Raw genomic sequence first — 27,500 nt, forward strand, 5'->3', positions numbered from 1 at the left:
TACCAATAATTGACTGGAGAGCTGTTGCCAGATCAGATGAGGTAAGAGGTCATTTTGACCTCGTTTCCCAGGGGACAGAACCAAAGCATACGTATATGGGTAATTGTTCAGGAACTGAGTACGTGCAAGTGTAGCTGTTAGGTCTTTGGTTCCCAGGGGAGGAGGGGAAGCACTATGGCACAGAGGCTGAGAGGATTCAGAATTGTCAAAAATGGCTTCAGGATTGTCTTAAAGTCTTACACTAGGTGGGGAAGAAAGACAGGAGTCTATCTGCATTGTGAGTGCACTGTGTGCAAAACACAGAAGAGCACATTCACGTCTTCTGCAGTGTCAGAATTCCTTGAGGAACAGTCAACTCCCGCGGCATCGTGGTTTCAGAAGCAGCAACTTGCAGATACTCCCACTTTGCCAACACGGATTCTTTATTGACATCTTAATAACTAAGAATATATCCCTCAGTAAGTATATCATTATATGTGTAGATACGGACTACATAGAGCTAAGGGGCTACAGCAGGGTTAAGAGTCTTTAGAAGTCAGGGAAGCTGATAGAACATGGAGTCTGTATGAGTATGATAATGAACCAAACTGAGCTTCTCAAAAATACTGGAGAAGTTGCTGTAGTGGTAATTCATTTGTATTTTAATAAATAAAGCTTGCCCAAAGATCAGAGAGTAAAACAGCCACACTGGTCAGCCTTATAGACCAGGCAGCAGTGGCACACACCTTTAATCCCATAGCCATGCTAGCTAGCTATAGAGGCCGGGCAGGGTGGTGAACGCCTTTAATCCCAATACTAGAGAAGAGTATAAAACAGAAAGAGTCAGGTCTCAGATCAGTCTCAGACTGAGGTTTTGTGGAGGCAGAATTGCCATTTCGGTCTGAGGTAGAGGTAAGAGCCAGTGGCTGGCTGCTTTGCTTTTCTGACCTTCAGGTTGGATCCGAATATCTGTCTCTGGGTTCTTACTATTCATGCTACAGGTTGCAGCTGCTGGTGTTAATATTGGAGTGGAAATGCAGGGTCAGTTGAGCTGGAGGAGCAAGGTGAAGGGATGGCCCTAGAGCCCTAGAGGCACAAAAGGGCAGATGTATGGACAGTGGTTTCAGACAACACAACAAGCAAATGCTTGTTTGTCAGGTACATTAGTGGGGACCAAGTAGACTTGGGATAGTTGGAAGTTCTCTGTCTGTTCATCTTTGAGGCACATACTGGATGGTCAAATGACAGATGAGTGAGATTATCCCTGTCCTAGTGCTGAGTGTCTGCTGCTTTATGGGGAATCATACGAGGGAGTTGGACTCTTCCCTTGGTTTGGTGTGTCTGTTGAGTTCTTGGGTTCTTTCTTTAAAAATTTTTCGTGTGTGGGGCTGAAGAGATGGCTCAGGTTAAGAGCACTGGCTGTTTTTCCAAAGGTCTTGAGTTAATTCCCAGCAACTACATGGTAGCTCACAACCATCTATAATGAGATCTAGTGTCTTCCTCTGGCCTGTAATGCAGGCATACGTGCAGGTGGAACAACATACATGATAAATAAATAAATCTTAAAGAAAAATTTGTGTGTGGTGCAGTGGGTAGTGGTGGAGGAGGGGCTGCATCTGTGTGTGGAGGTTAGAGGACAACTTTATGGAGTAGTTTCTCTTCTTGCAGCTTTAGGTAGGATCCAGGGATAAATGCAGGCTCTAGGCTTGCACAGTACCCATTGAGCCATCCAGCTCACTAGCGCCGAACAAGTTCTTGGACTTTATTTTCCTAATACGATCTTAATATACCCATGCGCCCCATACATCTCAATTCACCTCAGTAAATGTATGGGGACTCTTCCTGCTGTGCCTTACGGGTGGAGCTAGAAAGAGGGTATTGTTCACCTGTCCTCCTGTGTGCAGAGTGGCCTTCCAGCCTCAAAATTGAGTCAAAGGCTGCTTTAAAATGAAGTCTCTCTGGTCAAGGCACAATACTGTTCTTTACAGTATGGGAACTTATGACAGGAGCAAGCTTGATCTCAAACATTTCTAATCAGTATCTTACTCATATCTTACCAACTCAAACTGCCCTTCAGTTATTGGTAATTTTGTCTTGGCCTCCAGGTACTAGGGTTATAGCTGTGTGTCCTGAAGACAGGTTAGAAAATAAATCTCTAAAAAGGGAGAAAATTATTTGGCTGAAGACTTGAAGGTCTCAGGGGAACCATAAAATAGCAAAATTGAACATTCTGGAGCCAAATTTGCTTTCCTTTGAGTTTAAATATTTTAATTGAGCCAGGCATGGGTGATGCGTCAAATAATCATTGCAGATAGCATGGTAAAACAAAGCAACAGACCCTGATACAGTACCAAAAGCATGATCCCTAAGAGAAAAAAACTGATGAATGGGACTTTATTAAAACTGAAAAGGTGTGGGGCTGGAGAAATAGTTCAGAGATTATGAGCATTGACTGCTCTTCTAGAGGTCCTGAGTTCAGTTTCCAAAAACCACATGGTGGCTCACAATCAGCTACAATGAGATCTAGTGCTCTCTTCTGACGTGCAGATGTATATGCAGGCAAAACACTATATACTTAATAAATAAATAAATAAATAAATAAATAAATCTTTTTTAAAAGCCTGAAAAGGTGCAAGTCAGGCACAGTGCTGCATGTCTTTAATGTTAGCACTTGGGAGGCAGAGGCGAGCTGATCTCTGAGTTCGAACCCAGCCTCCTCTACAGAGTGAGTTCCAGGACAGCCAGGACCGCTACACAGAGAAATCCTGTCTTGAAAAACCATAAAAACAAAACAAAATTGCAAAGTTGTGTTCTACAAAAGACTCTATTAAGCGAATTCAGTAACGGCATGGGCAGGGATAAAGTATTACTAAAACTTGTATCTGAAAGAGGACTTAAAAAAACATAATGGTGAAAAGAAATGCGGATTTAAAACCAGTCAAAATATCTGAACAGATTCTTCATTGAAGAAGAGATTGCAATTTGCAGTAACATACAAATAAACACAATCTTGTCATTAGGCGATTGCAATAGAATTGCAGTGATGAAAGTCCAAAATTTTAATTCTGCTAGATACTCTTGAGGGTATAGAAAACAGAAAGGCATTGCTGATAGAAATTCAGAGGGGTGCAACCAGTGTGAAAGACAGTAACAGTTTCTTACAAAGCTAAACACAATCTTGCCGTGTGATCTAATGGTAATGCTGCTTCATACTTATACATACTACATTAAAACTTAGAGTCACACAAAAACATACACTTGATGTTCATAGAAGCTTTTATTTCCATTTCTAAAACTTGGAAGTAATCAGGATGTCCTTGAGTGGGTGAATGGATAAATGCTAATGGGTTCAGAAAATTGGATCTTACTCAGCAATAAAAGTTGTCAAGCTACAGAAAGGTGTCGGGAACCTTAAGTGCATGCTGTTGAGCGATTCCAATTTACAGCTTTTTGGGAAAGGCTGTAGAGGCAGTCATCTGGGATTTGGATGGGGGAAAGGAGATATGGGGCAGTTTTTGTGATGAGACTGTTGTGTTTGGTACTGCAATGGTAACTTCTCAGATTCTACATTTGTCAAAACTCGGTTTTTTAGCGTGAAGAGTGAACTGTGATCTTCAGCACTTTGCCAGCATTTGAGCATCCTTTGTAACTGCTTCACACTAATGGATGGTGACAGTGAGAGAACTCGGGAGGAGAGCAGCTGGAGGTGCCAATTGTCCTGCTTCCTGCTCTAAGAGGCAGTCGCTTAGATTGTTTTTCACATCTACTTATTTAGTGCGTTGTGTGCCACAGCACATGTGTGGGAATCAGAGGACAGCTTGCAGGAGTCCCTCTCCCACCACGTGGGTCCTGGGGGTTGAACTCAGGTCACCAGGCTTGTCAGCAAGTGCGTTTACCCCACTACACATTTATCTAGCAGGACCAAAGGTGTGCGTGTACTAAGGCCTAGAACAGTGAGCACCTTGAACACTCTGTACTTCACAGAGGAACCAGGAACTCGTGGTTGTTCTAACACTTGGTAGAGGTTAGTGGGAAGGTCTTCACTGAGATAATAACAGGGGCCGTAGCGTGGGTGAAATTGCACACGAGAGTGATATTTGTAAGCAGAGAAGTAGGAGAAGGAGCCATGAGAAGTAGCCTGAGCAGCCAGATGAAGAAAACACCAGGGAGAGGCAGGGACACGTGTCACATGGGTCTCAGAGATCATATAAAGTGGGATGGAGTCAGTCAATAAATGGTTAATATTTAATACATAATCTGAAGTCTTTTTCTTGTCTTTGCCAGGAATGCAGAGGTATATAGTACATTGACAGACTCCCATGTTCGTGGATTATAATGTAATCCACGAAAGAACAAGCTTCTAGAAGGTTGTGTGTGACGCTCTAACCTAGTTTGAGTCTTGCCCATCAGTACTGAGCACTTGGTATTTAAGCTTGTGTGTGAATGTGGTAGATGTCTTCTGTAGTGAGTTGGACAGACAAGAAGTTGCTCTGGGCTGAGAAAACGCACAGACAGAGGCAGGCAGAAGGCCGGGGTCAGAACAGGCTGCCTGCTGTACCATACTGACCATGGATGTGCACACTTTAGTACACTAGATTGAGTTCCTTCAGATGTCATTAGCCTTAATGCCGCCATTTTTCATTCTTCCCCAGGTATAGTAGTAGAAGATTGTTTGATTTTGCTTCAAAACTTGTTAAAAAACAACAATTCCAATCAAAACTTTTTTAAAGAAGGCTCATATATTCAACGTATGAAACCTTGGTTTGAAGTTGGAGATGAAAATTCTGGTTGGTCAGCACAGAAAGTAACCAATCTACATTTAATGCTGCAGGTATGTGGTCTTTAGACATCACTGTGATCAAAATTTGTCAGGAATCTTTTTCAGTAAAAAGAAAATCACTCCCATTTGCTAAATCCAGGATTTTTAGTTGGTTTTAGGGGAGATGTAAAACCTTTTTTTTTAAAGATTTAAAAAGAATCATGTACTCATTACATACAGTAATATGTTATACAAGAGCGTTTTCATTAACATATTAGTGTATCTGTTTGAGCATGTTATTGTATCTTGTGTGTGGAGGTCAGGACAACTTGAGGGAGACAGTCTTTTCTACCATGTGAGTCCCACACAGGGTAATTTATAACTTAGGTTATCAGGAGCCTTTCCCCCATCAGCTAAAAGTATATATTCTATGCTGACCACGTGCTTGTCCTGTGCTCTCCTTCTCTCTGCCTTATCCTCTCCCCTGTTGTGTTCTCCTCAGTCCTATAGATAGTGTTTATGAAAAAGTCTAAAAACCGCAGGTTGCGGTGGCATACACCAGTAGGAGTTGCTGAAGGAGGCAAAGGCAGGAGGATCATGAGTTCGAGGTCAGCCTGGGCTACACATTAAAAGTTTTTTTAAAAAGAAGTCTAAAAACCACAAATGACAAAAAATGTTTGACATTTATATTTTCTATGACTGGTCTATTCATTTAGCATGGCTATCTCTAGTTGGATTAACTTTCCTACAAATAAATACCATTATTTTTTTTAAGTTTATTTTTTTTTTATTTATATCTGTATGTGTGAGAGTATGTATGCCACTTGTATATGGGTGCCCATGAAGGCCAAAATAGTGTTGGAGACCCTGAAGCTGGAGTTAACAGGGAATTTTGAGTCACCACAGATTCAGGGGCTGAGAATCAAACTTGTGTCCTCTGCAAGAGCAGTAAGTGCTCTTAACCACTGAACTATTTCTTGGTTACCATACCTTCACATTTTATGATTGAGAGAAATCTGTTTTGTATATATTCCAAATTTGTAATCAATCATCTGCTGTTGGACACTCAAGTTGGTTCCCTAATTTAACTTGTGCATGGTGTTGGAGTGACCAGTGATATGCAGATGTCTCTGTGTCCTTTGGACCTGGAGTGGTATAACTGTGCTATGACATAGAGGACTATGTAAAGAATTTTTTGAGGGGCTAGAGAGATGGCTTGGTGGTTAAAAACATTTGCTGCTCTTCCAGAAGACCCAGACTTGGTTCCAGCATTTATATTAGGGAGCACACATTTGCTGGTAACTCCAAGTTTCAGGGATCTGATGCCCTCTTCTGGCCTCTTCACACACCAACAAACACATGGCCTGTTCATTCATATAGTTTCCCCACACACACACAATAAAAATTTTAAAATAGGGTTTGGGGATTTAGCTCTGAGGTAGAGTACTTGACTAGGAAGCACAAGGCTCTGGGTTGTGTCCTCAGCACCAATAAAAAAATTAAAAAACAAAAACAAAAAACAAGAGTTAGCTTTCTCTTGAAGAACATTTCATCTTCTCTCTCTCTCTCTCTCTCTCTCTCTCTCTCTCTCTCTGAATCTCAGTCCTATTTCCAATTTACTTAGCACCAAAAAAAAAAAAAAGAAAGAAAATTTTAGAAAAGAAAATTGTATTACTGGCTAGGTATGATGGCGCACACCTTTAATCGCAGTGCTTGGGAGGCAGGCTCAAAGGGCTCTCTGAGTTCAAGGCCAGCCTAGTCTACAGAGTTCCAAGACAAGTATATTACTGCCTAAAAAAATTGAAGTACATCATGTAAACAGAGAAATGCATTATAGTTCTATGTATTATGAACTACATATATATATGTATATTTTATGCTGTGTATTATAAAGTACATCTATATGTAGGTTTGTTGTAGGGTTTTGTTTTGTTTTTTAACTTTAAAAAAGTAGATCAACAGCTGGGCGGTGGCATACACCTTTAATCCTAGCACTTGGAAGGCAGAGGATCTTTGTGAGTTCAAGGGCAGCCTGATCTACAGAAGAGTTCAGGACAGCCAAAGGCTACACAGAGAAACCCTGTCTCGAAAAATAAAAACAGTGGATAAGCCTGCCTTACCTCCCTCCCTGAAATGTCCCTTTCACATGCTAAGTGAAGACCATGGACTCCAAGGCAAAGGACCTGAGATTCGTACATCATAATATTTTCTCCACATCAGGGAAGGAGTAGTTGAGTTCATGACTTTGCAGCTGCAGTTGGTCTTTTTAGAGCATCTGCAGTGTCTCCAGTTTTATTTAGGTTTGCTTATCTGAAAGTGCACCATTGTTTTCGTTAGAATAGCTATGCCCCTGATGGAACTGTTTCATTATATTCATTGTTACAGTTATAATCCTAAGCCTTTGAAAACTGGAACTAATATACTTGGGGGAGAGGAGGTTAGAGCTTTTCCTCTGAGGAGTTGACTGGCTCGCTCTCGCTCGCTCTCTCTCTCTCTCTCTCTCTCTCTCTCTCTCTCTCCTTCTCGCTTGCTCTCTCTCTGACTTTATTGATAGGTTCTCACTATGTAGCCCTGGCCTGACTGTCTCCTGAGTGCTGAGATTTAAGATGTGCCACTACACCTAGCAAAACACCACTTTCAGATCTTTTTTTTTTTCATTAATTAATTCAATGCCTCTCTGCCCCTCTCCAGAAAGTCATCTTTATCAGGGAAACAGAATCTGTGATAGTCCTGTCTGTAGTGATGTTAGTGTTTTAGTTGAGTTCTTCGGCATATCTGCTATAAAGTCATGGATGACATTTGTCTGGCACTTTTGTTAAGTAAGTTTTCTCATATATATGTATTATATTAGGTATAAAAAGTTTTTTCATATAAATAATATGACTAGTTTGTAAAAATATAAGCCATTGCTCAGTTATTTTGAAGATGTAATTGGGCCTAAATAATGGTTTGTTTCTGAAACTTAGTGTTAAGATTCAGAGTAATCGTGGAACTGTAGGGATTTAATAATGAAACCAGTCCCACCTAGTGTATGAGTCTCTGTCAGGCCTCCAGCTGTTAGCTTTAGCCTCTTTATCTCCAGGGTTAGAGAAAGTCGTGGAACTCAGGTCAGGGTTTCAGACCCACTCTGTCTTTAGATAGTTCTCTGCTAGGAGCCTGCCATCTTGTACCTGAATTCAATTTTGTATTGAATATGTCTTATTTGTAAATACTGTGTTGTTTCAGTCCAGAAATGACTGAAGCAGAAAGTATTCTGTGAGAGTTCAGATCACCTGAGAGGGACAGCATTAAGCACATAGCAAAGTACTAACACTGTTGCCATAGGAGAAAGGGGCCACGCTTAGCCATGGTGAGCATATTAGGGAATACCCCAACAGATGGTTCTGTCCACGGGGGTCAGCTTTGTCTCACGCCTCTACAAATGATTTTGAGACAGGGTCTCCTCCTGCCTCCACCTCCCTGGTATGCAATACCATGCCCTGCTGCAAATCTTTAAAAGACAATTTTTATCTTGTTTATAGCTTGTCCGAGTACTAGTGTCTCCTACCAACCCTCCTGGTGCGACCAGCAGCTGCCAGAAGGCCATGTTCCAGTGTGGGTTACTGCAGCAGCTTTGCACCATCCTGATGGCTACGGGAATTCCTGCTGATATCCTGACTGAGGTAAACGAGGGAAAGACAGAGGCTATTCTAGGAGTTGGGAATCCTAGGAATTAGACACTAATTGAAGGAAACTTATCCTTAGACCCAAATTTAGAAGTCAAGAGCCCTCTAAAACAGATATGTTGGTTTAGCCTAGCAGCCTCTACAATGAAATGTCTCTCTGTACTTAGCACAACAGTCAAAAAATTCAAAGAAAACACAGTAATATTCATAATCCATACTCTCTCTGTATTTTCCATCTTTATGTGGCTTATTTTTCTTTATTTTTTTTAAACTGTGACTGTCTGTACTCTGTCACTCTTTAAAAACTTTGCTTTATTTTTTAAAAAAATACTATTTACTTCTTTTTACAATTCTCTATACTCTTTTTCTTCTCTCTCCCAAGCCTGCGTACATTTATCCAACACTGTGACCTATTTAGAGGTCTTTTTTTTATCTGAATCTGTCTTTATTGTGTATCTGTAATTATTTTCTGACCAAAAGCACTCTATTTTTTTAAATGCTAAGCAGGCACGGCTAGGGCCAACACGGCCCTGTCTGCTTGCTCCACCCAGTACAGCATGGCAGAGGCATGTTCGCTGCCTCTGAGAGTCATGTACATTGCCTCATTTTTAGGCACACAACAGGTTTGTGTTGCCATTAAGCAAATTGTAGCACTCTGCTCACAGATCCCACTTAAATGCTCTGTAGCTGGACCTCCCAAAATAGAGAGCCATTCGTGCTGGCGAACCAGAAAGCCTTCTTAAAGAGCCGCACGGTTTTCACTGCCAATGCTGAGTCAGAAAGACCTCTCTCAAACTCGCTGCCATCAGAGTCCATCTGGAAAAAATAATTGCTGGCTACCAAGAAGCTGTGCTTAACTCTGTTCTTTTGTGTCTAGAATTCTTTTTTAAGCTTTCTCAGGTTTTACATGGTTATAGTTGACTATGTTGGTGTGCCAATTTGTTGTAGGAGGCCACTCACTCATTCAGACCTGAAATGATCACTCAGTAACTGTATTAATTAAATCACTGCTTGGCCTATTACCTCTGGTTTCTTATTGGCTAGCTCTTACATCTAGAATTAATCCATTTCCATTATTTTATATTTTATAAAATTCGTGGCCTACCGGCAAGGTTCCAGCTAGCAGCTTGTGTCTTTCCCCTCTGGCAGCTACATGGTATCTCCCTGACTCCACCTTCTTTCTCCCAGCATTCAGTTTAGTTTTCCCTGCCTAGCTCTAGTCTACCCTTTCTATAGGCCCAAAGCAGCTACTTTATTAATCAGTGGTATTCACAGCATACAGAGGGGAATCCCACATTATTTCTCTCTGCTTTAAGTCAATCTTGTCTCCATCCCCTACCCCAGTCCCACAGCTCTCTTATTTTGCTTCTTTCTGTCATGCCAGGATTGTTTTTTGAAATGTATGTTAAAATTAGTAGGATTTATGTAAAGATATAACATTTGTGAGACAGAATATCACTCTTAACCTAGGCCAGCCTTGAACTCCAGATAGTGCTCCAGCCTCAGCTTCTTGAGTGCTGACATTACAGTCTGCTTTTTTATTTTTGGATCTTTTCTTTAATTCTAGTTTTCTGAAAACTACTGATGCTAACTGTGGGTTTCGTCCCCATCCCAGCAGTGATGACCGCTCTCTTCACCTAGGACAGTGGCTGCTCTTCCTTGATAACATCTTTTCTGTTCTCCTGGAACTTTGTTAACAAATTTGTAAATTTTTTAACCTACAGATATCTTTAAAAGGAATTTTTAGTTGATAATGATGACATGTGTTTATTATGTGCAACACTACTCTGAAATATAGTTTTTCTTTTCATTATTGTTTCTTGGAGGTTGTTTTCGACTTAATCTTTAAATTGAACGTTCATTATATTGTATTTTAAGTGTGTCCATTGATCTTATTTTAAAGCGTTTCTCTGATTTGCTAGGACTGGGGATATGTCTCACCTCTTACAGTACATTATTCTTTTAGTTTCCATGAGGCTTCAAACTGCATGCAGTCAAATCTTCTGTTTGGTTTTAGTTATGATCTGGTCTCATGGAACCCACAGACATGCTGTGGAAATGAGACTGGCCTTCAACTTGTATTCCTCCTTCCTCTCGCCCCCCCNCAGTGCTGAGATTCCAGGCGTGTGTCTGTGTCCAGCGAGTGTTGGTTTTAATGAGGCCTGGCTGGGCATCCTGGGAGGATCTCCAGAGAACATTTCAGCATGATCATGTTCTAACTGATCTTTTCATGTCTGAATTTTGACACTTAAAAACAAAAGAGCAAGATGTAACATTTTCTTAGAAAATAGATTTTTCCCTCTTAACTTACTTTCCATAGTGTTTTTTCGTTTTCATTCTTGACAGACCATAAATACTGTATCCGAAGTTATCCGAGGCTGCCAAGTCAACCAAGACTACTTTGCTTCTGTGAATGCACCTTCAAATCCCCCAAGGTAAGAATCAGGAAATGCCAGGTCCCTGTAAGGAAGTCAGACTTAGGTTTGGGTGCTAGTAGATCTCATGGGCCCATCTTACTCTTCTTAAAGGTCAGTGTGTGTTGTGGAATGGCCCAATAATATAAAGATATTGGTCATTAAGACTATGCTTCTGTTTAAGGATATTGGTGACTAAGATTGTATGCTTCTGTATAAGGATGTTGGTGATTAAGAATGTATGTATGCTATTGGTACCTAATATTTGGTTCAGCTGCCAACCTTTTGATTGACACAAATCACAGGACTTTCTTAGCCTCAGCTCCCTTCTTTCTGAAATGAAGATGGAAATATTTGTTGCTTGAGTCCTGGTTATGGTACTTCAAGCAACAAAATGACTGGTAGTTGATATATTTGAGTTGTAATGCTCTGTTTCATTCTTTTCTTTACACTCTTGTCAGACCAGCAATTGTTGTACTTCTCATGTCCATGGTGAACGAAAGGCAGCCATTTGTGTTACGCTGTGCTGTTCTCTACTGTTTCCAGTGCTTTTTATATAAAAACCAGAAAGGACAAGGAGAAATCGTGGCAACACTTCTACCCTCCACTATTGATGGCAAGTAAAGTTTTTTTTCAAGCTTGTATTTGAATCTTTGCTTATGTTTTAGCCACAGGTACTTAGTAACTCGGATGAAAGCCTTAGATTGGATTGGAGGAGAGCTAAGTCAGACTGCACCTGGATCTACATTGCAGAATTTCTACTTCTCTCTCCTTCTTAAGATGTGAGAGGATGTGGTACTTGTCCATACATGGGTATCATGCCTTTAGAAAGATTGTGAAGATTACATACACGCAGTTACACAGGTAGAGCCATGACCCCAAATCCTAGTGTGTAATAAACACCAGCAAATCAGTACTATGAAGATAAATCCTACCACTTAGTCACACTCAACATTTTGATTTATTGCTCTACGATAGAGTATAGCTATTACTTATGGATTCTCCAGTATTCCGTTTACTTGAGATGTGTTTAAATGGCTGTTTTCATATTAAGAGCAATTTGACACAAATAATTGGAAACTTTAGTGAGTTCATTTTAATTACATTTTAATAATATAGGAGGTAGACAAAAATTTAAGTCTATTTAATTATATTTTACCAAAATTATTTTTGTAAAGGATATTATAGAGATGTTTTCTATAAATGAAAGTAAGATGCTAGGGGTAGTGAAATAATGTGCCGATTGTTTTAGAAATTATGTTTTCCATGAAGACAGTCTTCTGTCTTGTTACCATCAGACTGATGCCTATCATGTTCTGATATTTCTTTGTGCAGCTACCCTTTTAGGAGATACCTTTTTGTCATCTGTCCCTTTGTGTTTGAAGTCTTAGATAGTACATAATAGTGTTTTTACTGCTCCGGTGTAGGAAACAGTTCTTCTGACCCTTGTGAGTGTGGGGTTACTCCACAGGGCCTAACGTTCCTGTCTGTTTGCAGCAACAGGTAACTCGGTCTCAGCTGGTCAGCTGCTCTGTGGAGGTCTGTTTTCTACAGATTCTCTTTCAAACTGGTGCGCTGCTGTGGCCCTCGCCCATGCGCTGCAGGGGAACGCCACCCAGAAGGAGCAGCTGCTCAGGGTCCAGCTGGCCACAAGCATTGGCAACCCTCCAGTGTCCCTGCTGCAGCAGTGTACCAACATCCTTTCCCAGGTAAAGGCCACAGGCTCTTGAGAGGTGCCAAAGGGTTGTCATGTCCGTGACCCAGGGTGGACGAGGAGAGAAAGCACTCGCTGAAACCAGGCAGTTTTGTGGAGAGGAAGCCAAACTATTTCTGCAGGAGTAGTTCTACCAAGTGCATATATGGGCTTCAGCATGACAAAACACAAGTTCTTGGCACAGGGCTGTTTTGAGTTTTACTTTTCTTAAATTATCTAGGATTCTTCCCTGTCTTTTTTCTCTTCTCAGTGAGTTCAGATCAGTTAAGGAGAGAAAGTAAAATAACTGCAAATCATAGTTATATGCCTCCATCTTTTCTCCTGAAGCAGTTGACCCCCCCCCCCAAAAAAAAAACAACCCAGTAGCAGCCCATTCCATATGCAGTATGTACAGTGTGTATTTCCAGGGTCTGAGTTCTCATATGCCTAGCAAGATACAGACGAACACAGCTAAGGCTGTGTGTGTTCCTTCAGCTGGTTATGGAGGACAAGTGAAAGGTGCTTGCCAAGGCGCCTGGGCGTGTCTCTTACTCCATGGTTTGCCCACGTGCACTTAACCTTGCTTCTGAACAGTTAAAGACATACTTCAGCATACTTTAAAGCCAGAGTCCTGAAGGACTTAAATTATGGATGAACCCTTGTTCTTTCTACTTGGTCTAGCCGTGGAGGGTCCCTTCCGTGCTCCCACAGCACTGCAGTGGCCTGCACTGTGGAATTTCATCATGCACTGCAGTTTCTTTGTTTTGAACTTTTTGTTGTCGCTGTTGCTTGGCAGTAGACTCTTTTCTTCATGCTTACTAAACACCCCCTACCATTGAGCTATATCCCCCAGTTCACAGGCCTTTTTTGAGCATTTTTACTAAAGAAATAATACCATTATTCATAGAAGTTAGGGGTGAAGTTAACTAATGGGAATTAGAGTTGAATGCTGTTTGAATTGGTTTACTTCAGTGGCCAATTCATCACTTATCTCTTCATGATTTAAAAAAGAAACTAAAATTTTCAAATCTTTACTTACTTAATGCTGGATGCTCACCATCACTGTTGAAAATAACTGTTGTCAAGTTGTGAAAACTGGCATGGGCCACAGGCACACCTTACCTTTATAACTGTAATGTCTGTGTAATGCAAAGACCTACAGTGGTGATGGCTAACCCCCTGTAAGTAATCACAAGGCCGTGAAATTAACCTTATGTGCCAAGTTTATCAAAGATTAGAGCTAAGTATCTGTCAGCTTAGATTGCAGAGACTAAGAGCATAGTTGAGGGATTTTTCTGGACTTAGGTAATTTAAAGCAATGTTTATGAGTAATGTTTGATGTATAATTTGCAGGGTGATAAGATCGACAGACGGGTATGTATACTTGATAAGTTGAGGCCTTTTCTTCTGACGGGCTTCTTGTCTTGGGTTTTGCAGTTGGTTTTTAACAGCTTGTTTGAAGTTCTGTTCTACTCACTTTACGTGTGTTGGCAAGTTTGTCTTTCACAGTGGCTCTCTAGTTTCCTCCATTCCCTCTTGGACTGGTTACTAAGACTATGGGGACTACTAAACCTATGGCCTGGGCTTCTTCCAGGGTTGCTTGCACTGCCCTCCGATTCCTCAATTTTGGTTCCCCCAAGCTTGTTTCTTTATTTCCCTTAAAAATAATTTAAAGAAAGTCAAGTTTAGGGATAAAAGTATGCCTTTTAATCAGTAGGTGAAGGAGGAATGTGTGACTTTATACTACTCACATTATTTAAAATGTACAACAGTAAAATTTTTGTAATTATAATTTTAAATGTAGTATTACAGATTATTCTGCATATAATCTATAGGCTACAGGTACCGTATTGGTTTTACTATGCTGCGAGAAAGTGTTATTTATGTTCAGTTTGGTTTAGTTTTTATATCTTAACATCCTTGTCTAGTCATGTATTTTAGTCATACAATGCAACCAGCAGTAAATGAGGTCCAGCTAGTTACCCTTTCAAGTGTGAGTATGGTGTAGCGTGGAGCTACAACTCATACACGCATACTTGACAACTTCTGCCAGCAGTTACTGTTTCTTTGTTTTCCTATGTGGTTCTGGGGATCAAACTCAGGGCTTTCTATGTGCTAGGCAAGTGCTCTACCAGTGAGCCACACCTCCAGCCCCAGAATTTTTGATTTAGGATGTGTCTTGTAAGTATAAATGTCAACCATTTAAAAGACAGACATTATGTTTTCAATTGATTGGCTTGGTTTTTTTTTTTAACCATTCACCACAAATTGTAGAGTTATTTGTGTAATTTTATCAATGCTCTTATTCTTTGTTCTTAGAAGCTACCACTAAAAATTATTCTGATCATAAGACACTAGAACTACTTGTTTTGATTGGTTTTGAGACAAGGTCTCATTTAACCCAACTACCCTTGAACTCACTATGTGGCTGAGGTTGACCTTGAGCACCTAACCTGCCTCTACCTCCCCAGTGCTTGGGTTATAGGTAGACCTCCTATGTCCAACTTCTAGAACCTTATTTTCATGAGAAAAAAAAGTTAAAAATTTTAAGTGCCAGCTTTTTGTTTATATAAACAATATAAAAATGTTCAACTTGAATGAACATAGTAGGCATAAGAAGGGCTTTTATTTAGAAAACGTAGTTATAAAAGCATAATAGCTGATATTAAAGATTATTTGAGTTAACTTCAAATTTTATTTGTGCCGGAGCGTGGTAGTACATACCTTAAACCTCAGCACTGTGGAGGCAGACTCAGGAGGATCAGTGTATATGTGAGGCCAACCTGGTATTAGCGGGTTCAGAGCAGCCAGAGACACATATGCAGACCTTGTCTCAAACAGAAACAAGGGCTGGTGAGACAGCTCGATGAGTGAAGTGCTTACCTCACAAACATGAGGGCCTACGTTTTGATCCCCAGTACTGACATGAAAACTAGGTGTGGTGGTGTGCACCTGTAACCCCAGCACTCAGGGTCGAAAGCAGGTGGATCCCAGGGACTCCCTAGCCAGCCAGGGTATGTAACACGATGGGCCGGCTTGTTGGGGTTTCTGCCCTGCCCAGTTCCCTAGCCATTTAGTCCCAGAGAAAATCACACAGAGGACTCCATAAGATTATAAGCTGATTGGCCCATTAGCTCAGGCTACATATTAGCTCTTGTAGTTTGTATTAACCCATTATTCTTATCTATGTTAGCCACATGGCTCAGTATCTTTCTCAGTGGGGCAGGTCACATCTTGCTTCTTTGGTGCTCTGGGCTAGACTGGTGAGGAATGGGTTTCCTCCTTCCTAGAATTCTCCTGTTCTTATCACCCCGCCTCTACTTCCTGTCTGGTTCACCCACCTATATTTCCTGCCTGGCCAATCAGCATTTATTTAAAACATGATTGACAGAATACCGACAATTCTCCTGCACCAAGGGTAGCCAAAAAGGTGAGCTGCAGGTCCAATGAGAGGCTCACTTGACTCAAAAGAGAATTTGGAGAGAGTCATGGAAGATTCTTAGCATCCTCTATACACCCTTGTACCACATTGGTACATGTGTGTTCATACACACACACACACACACACACACACACACACACGTCTCTGCCTCCTCTTCTCCTTCCCCTCTTCCACCCTCTCCCTTTCTCTCTCATAAGAAAAGAAAACTTGTGTGTGTGTGTTTATGGCTTTTCTTTCATCCTTTCAAATCTATGGTTTTTAATGACTGAGTCCTCAGAATGCCCAGAATAATATCTTCAGTCTCCTTTTGTTTTTACATCTCCATGGCTCACATTCTGTAGACTCCGACAAGAGGTGTGTACTTGTTTTGTATTTTCTAATCTCTGCCTAGTTAAGGAGCTTAACTGTTGTCTTTTGATATAGCTTATGCACACACACACACATCATTTTCTTTTGACAAGTGCTTTTAACCACTGAGCCAGCTCTCTAGCCTTTGTACAGAGGTCAGAGGACAACTGTTAGGTTTTGTTTGTTTTGTTTTATTTGTTTGTTTTTTCTTACTCGTACTCTTTACTCTTTGGGGGCTGCCACCCAGCTCCCAGATAAATCTCACATAGGCTTATTCTTAATTATAAATGCCCAGTGTCAGTTTGGCTTGTTTCTAGCCAGCTTTTAACTTAAATTATTCTAGCTACCTTTTGCCTCTGGACTTTTATCTTTCTCTATTCTATTATACCTTTCTTTACTTTTGACTCTAGCTGGCTGTGTAGCTGGATGGATGGTCCCTGCTGTCATCCTCCTCCTTTTCTGGCTCCTTGATCTTTCCTCCCAGATTTCTCCTCTTGTTTGTTCTCTCTGCCTGCCAGCCTAGTCTATCCCTCTCCTGCCTAGCTATTTGCAGTTCAGCTCTTTTTTAGACAGGCCAAGTAACACAGCTTCACAGAGTTAAACAAATCCAACACAAAAGAATACATACAACACATGGGCTGGAGAGATGGCTTAGGGGTTAAGAGCACTAACTGCTCTTTCAGAGGACCTGGGTTCAATTCCCAACCCCTACATGGTGGTTCACAACTGTCTGTAACTTCGGTTTCAGGGGACATACGACAAAATACCAATGCACATAAAATTAATTTTTTTAAAAAAAATAATACAACACATCTTTGCATCATAATTAAATGTTTCACAAGAACAAATGTCACACATCTTCAATTAATATTCCACAACAGACAACTTTCGGGAATGATTCTTTCTACCATAAGTTGTCAGGCTTGGCAGTATGCACTACTTCCTACTGAACCATCTTGCTAGCCCCCACTGGGGTTTTTCTAGGCAGCTATCTAGCTGATCCAATATTTTAGTCTATCTAGGACACACTGATGGCTGTATAATACTTTTACCACACACAAATTCTCATTTGTACAAGTCCATTTCTGGACTTTGGTTCTGTTCATTTTTCTACATGACCTAGTATCACCTCATACTACCTTTCATAGTATCCTTAATTATTTCCACTAGTTTATTTTTCCATATGATGTTAAAAATCAAATTATTTAGTTCTACGAAAGTAAAGTTCTTCAGGGACCTAAGGTATAGATCAGTATTAGAGCCCATCCTTTGCATGGATAAGGGCCTGAGGTCACTCTCCAGCACTAAAAGGAGGAAAAAAAGGAAGAAATCTGTCTTTTGGTATTTTTGTGTGAGTTATTCTTCTCTATATGCAGTATAGATGAATCTGTTGTCAACACAATAACTACTATATGGAATTATAATCAAGGAGCTAGGCAAAACAGCGATGTGCTCAATTGAGAAAGATGCTCTAAGCTGGCCAATTTCTGTGAATAACAGGAAGCTACAGCGTGAACATAAGGAAAAATAGCACATCATGTAAAAGCTAAATTTTTTAAAATATTTATTTATTATGTATACAGTATTCTGTCTACTTGTATGCCTTCAGGCCAGAAGAGGGCACCAGACCTCATTACAGATGGTTGTGAGCCACCATGTGGTTGCTGGGAATTGAACTCAGGACCTTTGGAAGAACAGGCAATGCTCTTAACCACTGAGCCATCTCTCCAGCCCTAAAAACTAAATTTATGCTTGCCAATGTGGTGTACACATTTAATCCCGGTGTTCAGGAGGCAGAGACAGGCAGATCTCTGTGAGTTTGAGGCCAGCTGGTTTACAGAGAGAGTTCCAGGGCAGGTTCCAAAAATACAGAGAAACCCTGTCTCAAAAACCAAAATCCATTTTGATACCTCCTTGGAAGATCATTTAAAGTAGTTTGAAATTAATCAATATTAAAAAACACCTGAAAATAGATTATAAATAAACCAAGACCTCAAGGATTATGAAATTAGAATAATCTGGGTGGATTTGAAGAGGGGCTAGAGAGATAGCTCAGAGGATGTAAGCCCTTGCTGCAAAGCCTGAAGATCTGAGTTCAGTCGCTGGGACCCACATGATGGAAGAGACGCAAACTGTCCTCTGACCTACACACACACACACACACACACACACACACACACACACACACACACAGACATGTGTTCCACATACATATAAATAAGTAATGTGGTTTGCTTTGGTTTGGTTTGGTTTGGTTTGGTTTGGTTTTGGCTTTTTCAAAACAGGGTTTCTCTATGTAGCTTTGGAGCCTGTCCTGGAACTAGCTCTATAGACCAGGCTGGCCTCAAACTCACAAAGATCCACCTTCCAAGTGCTGGGATTAAAGGCGTGTGCCACCACAGCCCAACGTAAATCTGGTTTAAAAAAAAATTTTTTTTTTGAAAAGCATAGTGATAGTTAATTTAAGTTTATTTCTTGCCTCATTTCTTTGAATAATTATAATTTGTATATTTCTGAAAATTCTCCCAAATGAATCATTATTATTCTGACTTTGATTATTTTATTTCAGATTTTGTTCTTTAAAAAGAAAAATAGGCTATAAATAACATTGTATGTGGAGATTTATGTATGTTGTATTAAAATTTCAAAAATCGTGTTCTTGTTGGACACCTGATCTTGGCAGCAGTACAGTCAGTATGTTCAAGACGTTCTTGGTGCTAGCGAGCGCACCCCCTTAGTTCTGTCTGAGATGTCTCTTCTAGGCTTGCAGTGTGGGCTTTCATTTTTTTTTTTATTGAGAATAATACGTTCTTTTAGAATTTGACTAAATGGCTTTTTTGTGCCTTTTTATCTTTTTTTTTTTTGAGAAGGAAGAATTTATTTTTCTTTAATCAGAATTTGCTTTTAAAATTCTGACTGAGGTTCTCTTGCAGTAGATCTGCCTACCTTGCACTTATACTTCTCAATAAAATCTCTTCTATTTTGCTAATTTAAAAAAGATTAAAATATTAATTTGGAGCATTTATTTTTTGTTTCATTTTGCAATAAAAATTTTTTCATCCAGTATGTTTTGATCATGTTTTCCTTCCCCTGGCTTCCCCCAGATCCTTCCCACCTCTTTGCCTACTCAGCTGTGTGTGAAACATTTATTTTTGATCGTTTGTCTTGGGATTGGTGTTTTAAAGCTCCCACATTATAATTTTGTTCGTAGTATAACATCTTTTGCTACTACGATTTATTTATTTATACAGATCCTCAGATAACTCAGGCTGTCCTTGAACTCACTGTGCAGTTCTGGGTGACTTTGAGCTTGTGATTCTCCTGTCTTTGTCTCCCAAGTGCTAAGATTACAGGCATGCACCACCATACCTGGGTTTGCTCAATGCTGAGGATGGAACCAGGGCTTTGTACATGTTAGACAAGCACCGTACCAACTGAACAATATTCCCAGCCCAGCCACCACTGCTATTTTAAATAACCACTTGTATTGGTGCATATAAATTAATTCTAATGTCTGCACTGTGTTTAATTGGGGAAGTGCTGCTTGTGGTAGACACAAAAATGTATTCTTTCATTCAGTTTTTAAGTCTGACTCCCTTACACATCTCACAATGCTTCAGTTCTTTTTTCACAAAAGGGAAGGGATCTTAAGCCGACTGTGAGTTTGATAAAATAATAAATACAAAGTGGTTTCTGCCAATTTATTTTGCAGGGAAGCAAAATACAGACAAGAGTTGGGTTATTAATGTTGCTTTGTACCTGGCTGAGCAGCTGTCCCATTGCAGTAACACACTTTCTTCACAATTCAGCCAATGTTCCATTCGTATCCTTTATGTTTTGGTGTCGTACATGTAAGTAACTTACATCTTCAACTCCTGTTGAAACTTGAAAATGTTATGGGTATATAATGATGCATGCTTAAGTTCTCGCTCTCTGTTGCTCTCTTTCTTCTGTCTCTCTCTGTATGTATGTGTAGTTCTTTATAGTATGCTAGATTGGAGATATATATTATATAATTTCTTGTAGAGAATCTTAAGATTATGTATTAAATTCAGATTACTATAAATCATTAACTCCTTAACAAAGATGTCAGCTTACAGGACAAATTGCAGAAAATCTCGGAGAGGAAGAACAGTTGGTCCAAGGCTTATGTGCCCTTCTTTTGGGCATTTCTATTTATTTCAATGATAATTCGCTAGAAAACTACATGAAGTAAGTAAGAGCATAATGGCCCTCTAATCATCCAGAGATACTTTTTTCTGCTAAAGTGTAAATAAACCAAGCTTATGACTTTGCAGTTTTTTAAGCATCTCATATATTTATTTATGTAGAGAGAAACTAAAGCAACTAATAGAGAAGAGGATTGGCAAAGAGAATTTCATAGAGAAACTAGGATTTATTAGCAAACACGAGTTATACTCCAGAGCATCCCAGAAACCCCAGCCAAACTTCCCGAGTCCAGAATACATGATATTTGATCATGAGTTTACAAAGCTGGTGAAAGAACTTGAAGGTAAGCTGTGAGGGTTGCACTGCCCCAAAGCCATTGTGGGTGCATCCACGTGTGTGTGTGTGTGTGTGTGTGTGTGTGTGTGTGTGTGTGTGTGTGTGTTTCTTTCTGGATGTGGACGAGTGATGAGCTGGGAAGTTCATCTGCAGCACATGGAAAGACTGGATGGATTCTGTAAGATTAGAAAGTATTGCATGACCGTCATGAGCTGGACTAGTTTTACTCATTAGATCCTTAAAATTAAGTTGTGTTTACAATGCTTAAAATTTAGCTAGAAAAAGTTACCTAACTCCTCTGGGGCCCTGAATTCAGTCTGTAGAACCACAGAAAGCATTCAGTACAGAGTTAAAATACGTTTTCTTTTACAGGTGTTATTACTAAGGCTATTTATAAGTCCAGTGAAGAAGATAAGAAGGAGGAGGAGGTGAAGAAAACACTAGAACAGCATGACAACATTGTGACTCACTATAAGAATATGATTCGTGAGCAAGTGAGTACCAGGATTTCAAGTGGGGGAGGGATGCAGAAAGTAAACATTATTTCTGAAAGCACCTGTTCATTAAATTGATCACTTACTACGTGCTAGGCACTGTGCAGGATGTTATGGATTCAAACGTGGATCAAATGGATTCTCTTGTCATTTCCAGGTGAAAAACAGACCTGTATTATTGTGGCATATATGCTACAGCAGATTAAACCTAGTGCTGAAGTTAAAGGGTCAGGATGAGCAGAACCTGGGTGTAGATAGTTCTCTAGAAGAGAGGCAGGAGATGGCGTACAGCTCAGTAAGTCTGCTGTGGCTCCTGGCTGTGTGAAGGAGAAGTTTGAGGGTAAAAGCTAGAGGGAGGGAGTTCAGGAAGGAGGCTGTTGTGGTGGTTGGCTAGGGAAGGAGGTTAGGACACTGGTGATGTTGATGTTTGCTGCGTTCTGTGAACTTGGCATCTATTTTAAATACTGTTTCATTTCGTCTTCACAACATCCCTGTAAGTAGTGACTAACTATATTCGCTTTAGGATAAATGGGGAATCTGTGACTTAGTGAATTCTCCCAGCAATTCTTAGTAATTGTAGAACGGAATGTGACAGTGGAAAGCTCATACTCTCTGGCGTGGCAGGGACAGACTTGAGAAGTGTGGAAACTGAAGTTAAAACCTAGCAGGACTTGGTCATGTTTCTCTGCAGGTGTTAAATTGCAGAAGTGGTAAAGTGTAATCCCCAGGTTTCTGTGGTGGGCAGCGAGTGTGGTCCTGTTAAACAGGCAGCTCCACAGCGTAGGTGATGGTCAGAATGCCAGTTGGTGTCCTTACTCACGTTCCATTGCTCACTTTAAGCCTCTGTTATGTTCTTTAAAATGTTGTTTCGTTTCTTACCATGATATGTAGTAAATGATTATAGTATTATCTGGAAAATTAGATTATGATGTCGTTACAATTCCAATGACATTAAAAGAAGCGTGGCAGCACATGTGGGGTAGGTTTATCTTCTTATCTCTATGTTGTTGTTTTTTCTTCCTCACAATATATATGGAGATTGAAAATATATATTGAGAGTGATAATAGAGTTGTATGCTTGGTGTTTGCTCTCAGCCTTTCAGTGTTCAACCAAATCAATAAACCAGAATCAATCTTTGCTTGAAATTTGAGTCATCAAACTATCCCAGTTACATACAGATTTTAATCTATGTCTTAGTTCAAATATAGTCATTTTTAGTTTATGAATATAATATTTTTAGAAGAATACAAGATAAATATTTGGAATGTGGTGCATAGCTTACATTTGGAACTGATACAGTTGATTTAGAAAGAGAAGAGTTTTTTGACATAATTACTTATTTATAAAATTAACATTTTATACATTCTCACCACTTAAATACTGCTAGACTTAATGAACATCTAAAACTATAAAAATATTTATATTCTTTGAATGACATTTAAAAATTCATCCTAAGGAAATTCTCAAAAAAACTGTCAAATGAGCAAATATACTTACATAATAAAATTTATCATTTTGAAAAGTGGAAATTAACTTCAGGGTTAAAAACATTTGATATGATAATCTACACAGGAAGTATAAAGTATAAAAAGACAAGATCTCCTGAGTAAATTGGGAGCACGGGGACCTTGGGGGAGGGTTGAAGGGAGGAGGGGAGAGGCAGGGAGGGGAGCAGAGAAAAATGTAGAATTCAATAAATATCATGGACTAAATAAATAAATATTTAATATGATTTATATAACATCTGCTTGATTAAGTGAGCATTAAGATTATAGCTGTACAGCTGGAAAGATGAGTCAAGAAGACCAGGGCTGGGATGTCAGCACCCACATAACAGACAAGGTGCCTAGTGCTCCTGTAACCCCAGCTTTGAGCAGAACAAAGAAGGATTACTGGGACTTGCTTGTTTTTCAGCCTAGTCAATAAACATGAGCCCTAAGTTCAGGAAGAGACTGTGTTACTGGAATAAGTGTAGTATGATAGAGGGCAATGCCCAGTCCTTCTTGTGGCCTACACGTGCGCACATGCACGCACACACAGGCACACGTGCATGCACAGGCACATAGATGCACACACAAATTGTTTTTTAAATTATGATTGTGAAAATTGTATAGTAGTAAGAAATTAGTAACAAAATAAGTATAAGTATAGAAAATTAGTTATCTAAGTGTTCTACAAATATATGTGAACTGACTGTGGCAAGTTTAGAAAACATGAGCTCAAACCTGCTTGTGCCCCATTTCTTTTCTTTTTATTATTTTAAATTATGAGTGTGTGTGGTGGGGTGGGGGTTATGTGCATTTGAGTGCAGATGTCCAAAGAGACCAGAAGTGTGGGATCCTTCTCTGACTTCCACACATGTGCCCATGTACATACTCACACATACATTATCAAGTAAATAACATAGATGTGTATGTATATCTTCATTTGCTAAGTTTCTTAAGTAGTTTGGTATACATTTCTTACCTAGTTCATGACCTCAAAATGAGTTTTTGTTTTTTTGTTTTTGGGTTTTTTTTTTTTAATTAAAAAAGGACTAAACTTTATTGACAAACTGCTACAGACATTTTGACATAAGTTTAAGCTGCTATTTAGGCAGACTTAACACATGTAGCGTTTAATCTTCTGAGAACAAAATGGGAGGATGGTACAAATCCATTAGGACTTTAACTTATGTACAAAGTGGATTTCTAATCCATTTTCATTCAGCTGCAGTGTGCCTTTTTATATCATGCTAGTGTTGAGACATATTTGACTTCCTTAAGAACAACTCAAAATTGACAATGGTCAGTTTAATGCACATCATCAGCTTTTGGCCCCAGTGTCCAAGTGAGTTTTTCATGGAGTGCAGAATCTCAGATGGACAAAATCCTCTTGACATTTTAAATACTGAAAATTTGATTATCAGTGCTACTGATAATCTGAAAAGATTGAGGCTATAAAGTACTACATCAAATTTCATTTAGGTGGCTAACTCCTCTCCCCCATCATTCTTAGTCAAACTCTACATCTCCCCACACCCCCACTAAGTATCTCTAAACCCTGTATGTCTGGGGCTAGGTTTCAAAACCCATATAATGAAAAGATCAGTTTTACAAACCTAATTTTGTTGTTGTTTTAAGTCAGTTAATGTTAAAAATTGCATCAACTATTTATTTCATGAGGATCTTTCATATTAAAATTTAACCTTAAGATTCAAGCACCATGTGCTTTTAAAGGAAACACTTTTAGAGCCGTCTGAGCTCACTTTTACATGGTGGTACCTACTGCCGTCAACACTGTGATTTTACATCGTAAGCAGCCCTGAATTTTGAAATATAGCCTAGTTTGGGATTCTGCAAATATGGCTTTATGGGGTGCCTCAAATCAAAACTAAGAAAAAGTTAACAGGCCTTTGCTTCAGAACCTTTAAGCAAGCAATGCCACTTCTGAAACTAACATGTTTGTGTGTGTGTGTGTGTGTTTTTACTCAACTTCTTTTTTTATTCTAAAAGGTACACTGTTTAAACAACAAAGAAAAAAAGCATCTACACACTTAAAATTTTGATATCCTAAAACTACTTTAACTCATTTTAAAATACTACATACAGAAGCCAGAACGTAGAGTTAAGAATGGGACCACGAAGAAAAACACTTAGACAGTTACTTGTCTGTAGTGGATAAAGCAACAGGAATCCTGGGATACAAGAAATCACTAGCAACTTTGCTCATAACTGATGCTTTCCCCTCCTATTTGTGTTCTCTGTATGATCCCTTCACTGGCCTACCTGGGGGGTCCTTCAGTGATGGCCTGGTCCCATTCCAATCATCATGTCCATAAGCTTCATAAGAATCTTGAAGCTCCCCATGTCCATAGTCATACTATTCTGACTCCCCGGCTTTGGCTGTAATAGCCTTCATATCCTCATCACTCTATTCTGTATATGTAGCATCATCTCCACAGTCTTCGTAGGTTTCTGCTGCAGGTGCTGAAGGTAAAGGTATTCTCTGGGTGCCTGCTGTCCGAGCTCATGGTGTTGGGCACCTCTCACTGGGGTCCCGCTAACCAAAGCCCCTCGAGGTGGTTCAACACCACGACCTCTGGGAACAGATGGAGGAGGCAGGGCAGCTCCTTGTTCTCTCACTGGTACCCCACAACCACGAGAGGGTTCAGGAACACCATTCAAGTAAGATAATTCTAGAAACTGCTCCTGGCAGATATCATCATTATATCTGGTACTAGAAATTACTTGACTTCCTCCATGGCATGGGCCATAAGAGCAATAAGCCTCACAGAGGGGCCCAGAGACTTCAGTGAAGACATGCAGATCCATATTTAAGTGGGCATATTTGGGGTCTCTGGCCTTGTGAAGCTCTTCTTGACTTTGTCTCTCACTTTGAACAGAGATCTTTGCACCAATCTCTTTCCGGAGTCTTTTGATTGTATTTCCTTGTGGTCCAAGAATGTTCCCCACAGCTCTTTGCTGCCAGACCTCCGCCATCATGGGTCGCATGCACGCTCCCGGGAAGGGCCTGTCCCAGTCGGCGCTGCCCTACCGCCGCAGCGTCCCCACGTGGCTGAAGCTGACGTCTGACGACGTGAAGGAACAGATTTACAAACTGGCCAAGAAAGGCCTCACTCCCTCCCAGATAGGTGTGATCCTGAGGGACTCGCACGGTGTGGCCCGTTTTGTGACTGGTAATAAAATCTTGAGAATCCTTAAATCCAAAGGCCTTGCCCCTGATCTCCCTGAGGATCTCTACCATTTGATTAAGAAGGCAGTCGCTGTCCGAAAGCATCTTGAGAGGAACAGAAAGGATAAGGATGCTAAATTCCGCCTGATTCTGATAGCAGAATTCACCGGCTGGCTCGTTACTATAAGACCAAGCGGGTCCTCCCACCCAACTGGAAATATGAGTCATCCACAGCTTCTGCTTTAGTGGCATAAATTCCCTTGTATACACGAGCAATAAAATCACTTTGAATAAAAAAAAAAAAAAAAAGAATGTTCCCCACAAAATTGAACTTTGGATCCTGCTTGATAGGTATCAGTACCCGTTCTTTCAGTTTCATGTTCTTAGGAGAAAACAAATCCAAATAATTCTCCTCATCGTCTCTTTTTGACTCTCCCTTCTGAATCTTCTCAATTTCTATGCAAAGAGCTGCATGGTGTGAGTGAAAGACAGGTTGAGGGAGCCCTCTCAGCCATGAGTTCGGGCAGGTACTTACTCTCCGGCCCCATCTTGGGACCCCATCGTGGCCATGGCTGTGGCTGATAGGTGCGGAACCCACGGGACAGTCGCTTCGGGACCCGTGGCTGAGGGAGGCAGCAGCAGCGTGGCAGGCAAGGCCCGTACGCCCCCTCTAGGGCCACCTCTGCCTCTCCGTACTGGTGACCGGTGTAGCAGTGGCGATGGCCAAGTTGAGGTCTGATGCACCGAGGGGTAGACACCTGAAGGGTCCATGGAGCCGTTGTGGCCCAAGGACCGAGTCAGGCGCGCGCGCACGCGGCTGGGTCGTTCCTGCGCTGCATGGGGAGAATGTGTGGCGCGAGGGAGGAAGCGATGCAATGCTGAAGCGGTTGGCTGGGATGGAAAAGCGGGAGCAACAGCGACTGAAGGTGACCCAGCGAGAGAGAGCTTTGGTTTTTTTCTTTGTTTTTTCCATTTGGTTTTCTTAGATAGTAGCGGTGAAATTGCAGGCTGTGCCATGGTCTCCCCAGTGGAGCTTTGCTTGAAACCTCTGGATGATGATTGGCTTTGCACTTATATCCAAGTCCTAATGCTTAATTATTGGTTGATTTTGGAAACATTAGGTGTTTTAACATACTGTTCTTTTTTAAATTTTATTTTATTTGTGTACATAGTGTTAATTAGTATGAAATGAGAATGTCTGACTATTTTGTTTCACAGGACCTACAGCTGGAAGAATTGAAGCAGCAAGTTTCTACATTGAAATGTCAAAATGAACAGCTTCAGACTGCAGTCACACAGCAGGCGTCTCAGATTCAGCAGCACAAGGATCAGTATAATCTCCTTAAAGTCCAGCTCGGTGAGTGAAGGTGTCCAGGTCACTCTGTCCTCAGCTGGACAGATAGAGTCTCTGTGGACCTCTTGTTCCTGAACCGTAGCCACGGTGACGAACTCTCAAGTTAGAACTTAAAGACAGAGAGACCCTGTCTCGAAAAAACAAAATGACAGCCGGGCGGTGGTGGCGCAC

The 27,500-nt window shown here is 40.5% G+C and overlaps 2 protein-coding genes and 1 pseudogene across 8 annotated transcripts in view; 2 read left to right on the forward strand and 1 right to left on the reverse strand.

The window, feature by feature from the left end:
* Nucleotides 1–27,500, forward strand: part of Uso1 (USO1 vesicle transport factor) — a 116,117-nt gene that overhangs the window by 28,661 nt on the left and 59,956 nt on the right. For 6 of the 7 annotated variants that reach the window (XM_050149922.1, XM_050149919.1, XM_050149920.1 and 3 more), the window contains exons 9-19: nucleotides 4,632–4,810; nucleotides 8,260–8,400; nucleotides 10,750–10,838; nucleotides 11,279–11,433; nucleotides 12,315–12,526; nucleotides 13,864–13,884; nucleotides 20,013–20,123; nucleotides 20,394–20,512; nucleotides 20,632–20,813; nucleotides 21,179–21,300; nucleotides 27,194–27,332. In XM_050149922.1, coding sequence (XP_050005879.1) covers nucleotides 4,632–4,810; nucleotides 8,260–8,400; nucleotides 10,750–10,838; nucleotides 11,279–11,433; nucleotides 12,315–12,526; nucleotides 13,864–13,884; nucleotides 20,013–20,123; nucleotides 20,394–20,512; nucleotides 20,632–20,813; nucleotides 21,179–21,300; nucleotides 27,194–27,332 — 1,470 coding nt within the window. The remainder of the gene's footprint in view (nucleotides 1–4,631; nucleotides 4,811–8,259; nucleotides 8,401–10,749; nucleotides 10,839–11,278; nucleotides 11,434–12,314; nucleotides 12,527–13,863; nucleotides 13,885–20,012; nucleotides 20,124–20,393; nucleotides 20,513–20,631; nucleotides 20,814–21,178; nucleotides 21,301–27,193; nucleotides 27,333–27,500) is intronic. The other variant, XM_050149916.1, reaches the window with a different exon arrangement.
* Nucleotides 13,892–27,500, reverse strand: part of Sdad1 (SDA1 domain containing 1) — a 114,327-nt gene continuing 100,718 nt past the window's right edge. Inside the window, exon 23 of the transcript XR_007593214.1 lies at nucleotides 13,892–17,984. The gene's annotated coding sequence lies outside the window, so the exon portion shown is untranslated. The remainder of the gene's footprint in view (nucleotides 17,985–27,500) is intronic.
* LOC126506392 (40S ribosomal protein S13-like) lies at nucleotides 25,636–26,281 on the forward strand (annotated as a pseudogene).

The sequence above is a fragment of the Alexandromys fortis genome, unplaced genomic scaffold, assembly GCF_014885135.2.
Source record: "Alexandromys fortis isolate MF-2015 unplaced genomic scaffold, M_Fortis_MF-2015_v1.1 scaffold_0, whole genome shotgun sequence".
NCBI classification, from domain to species: Eukaryota; Metazoa; Chordata; class Mammalia; order Rodentia; family Cricetidae; genus Alexandromys; species Alexandromys fortis.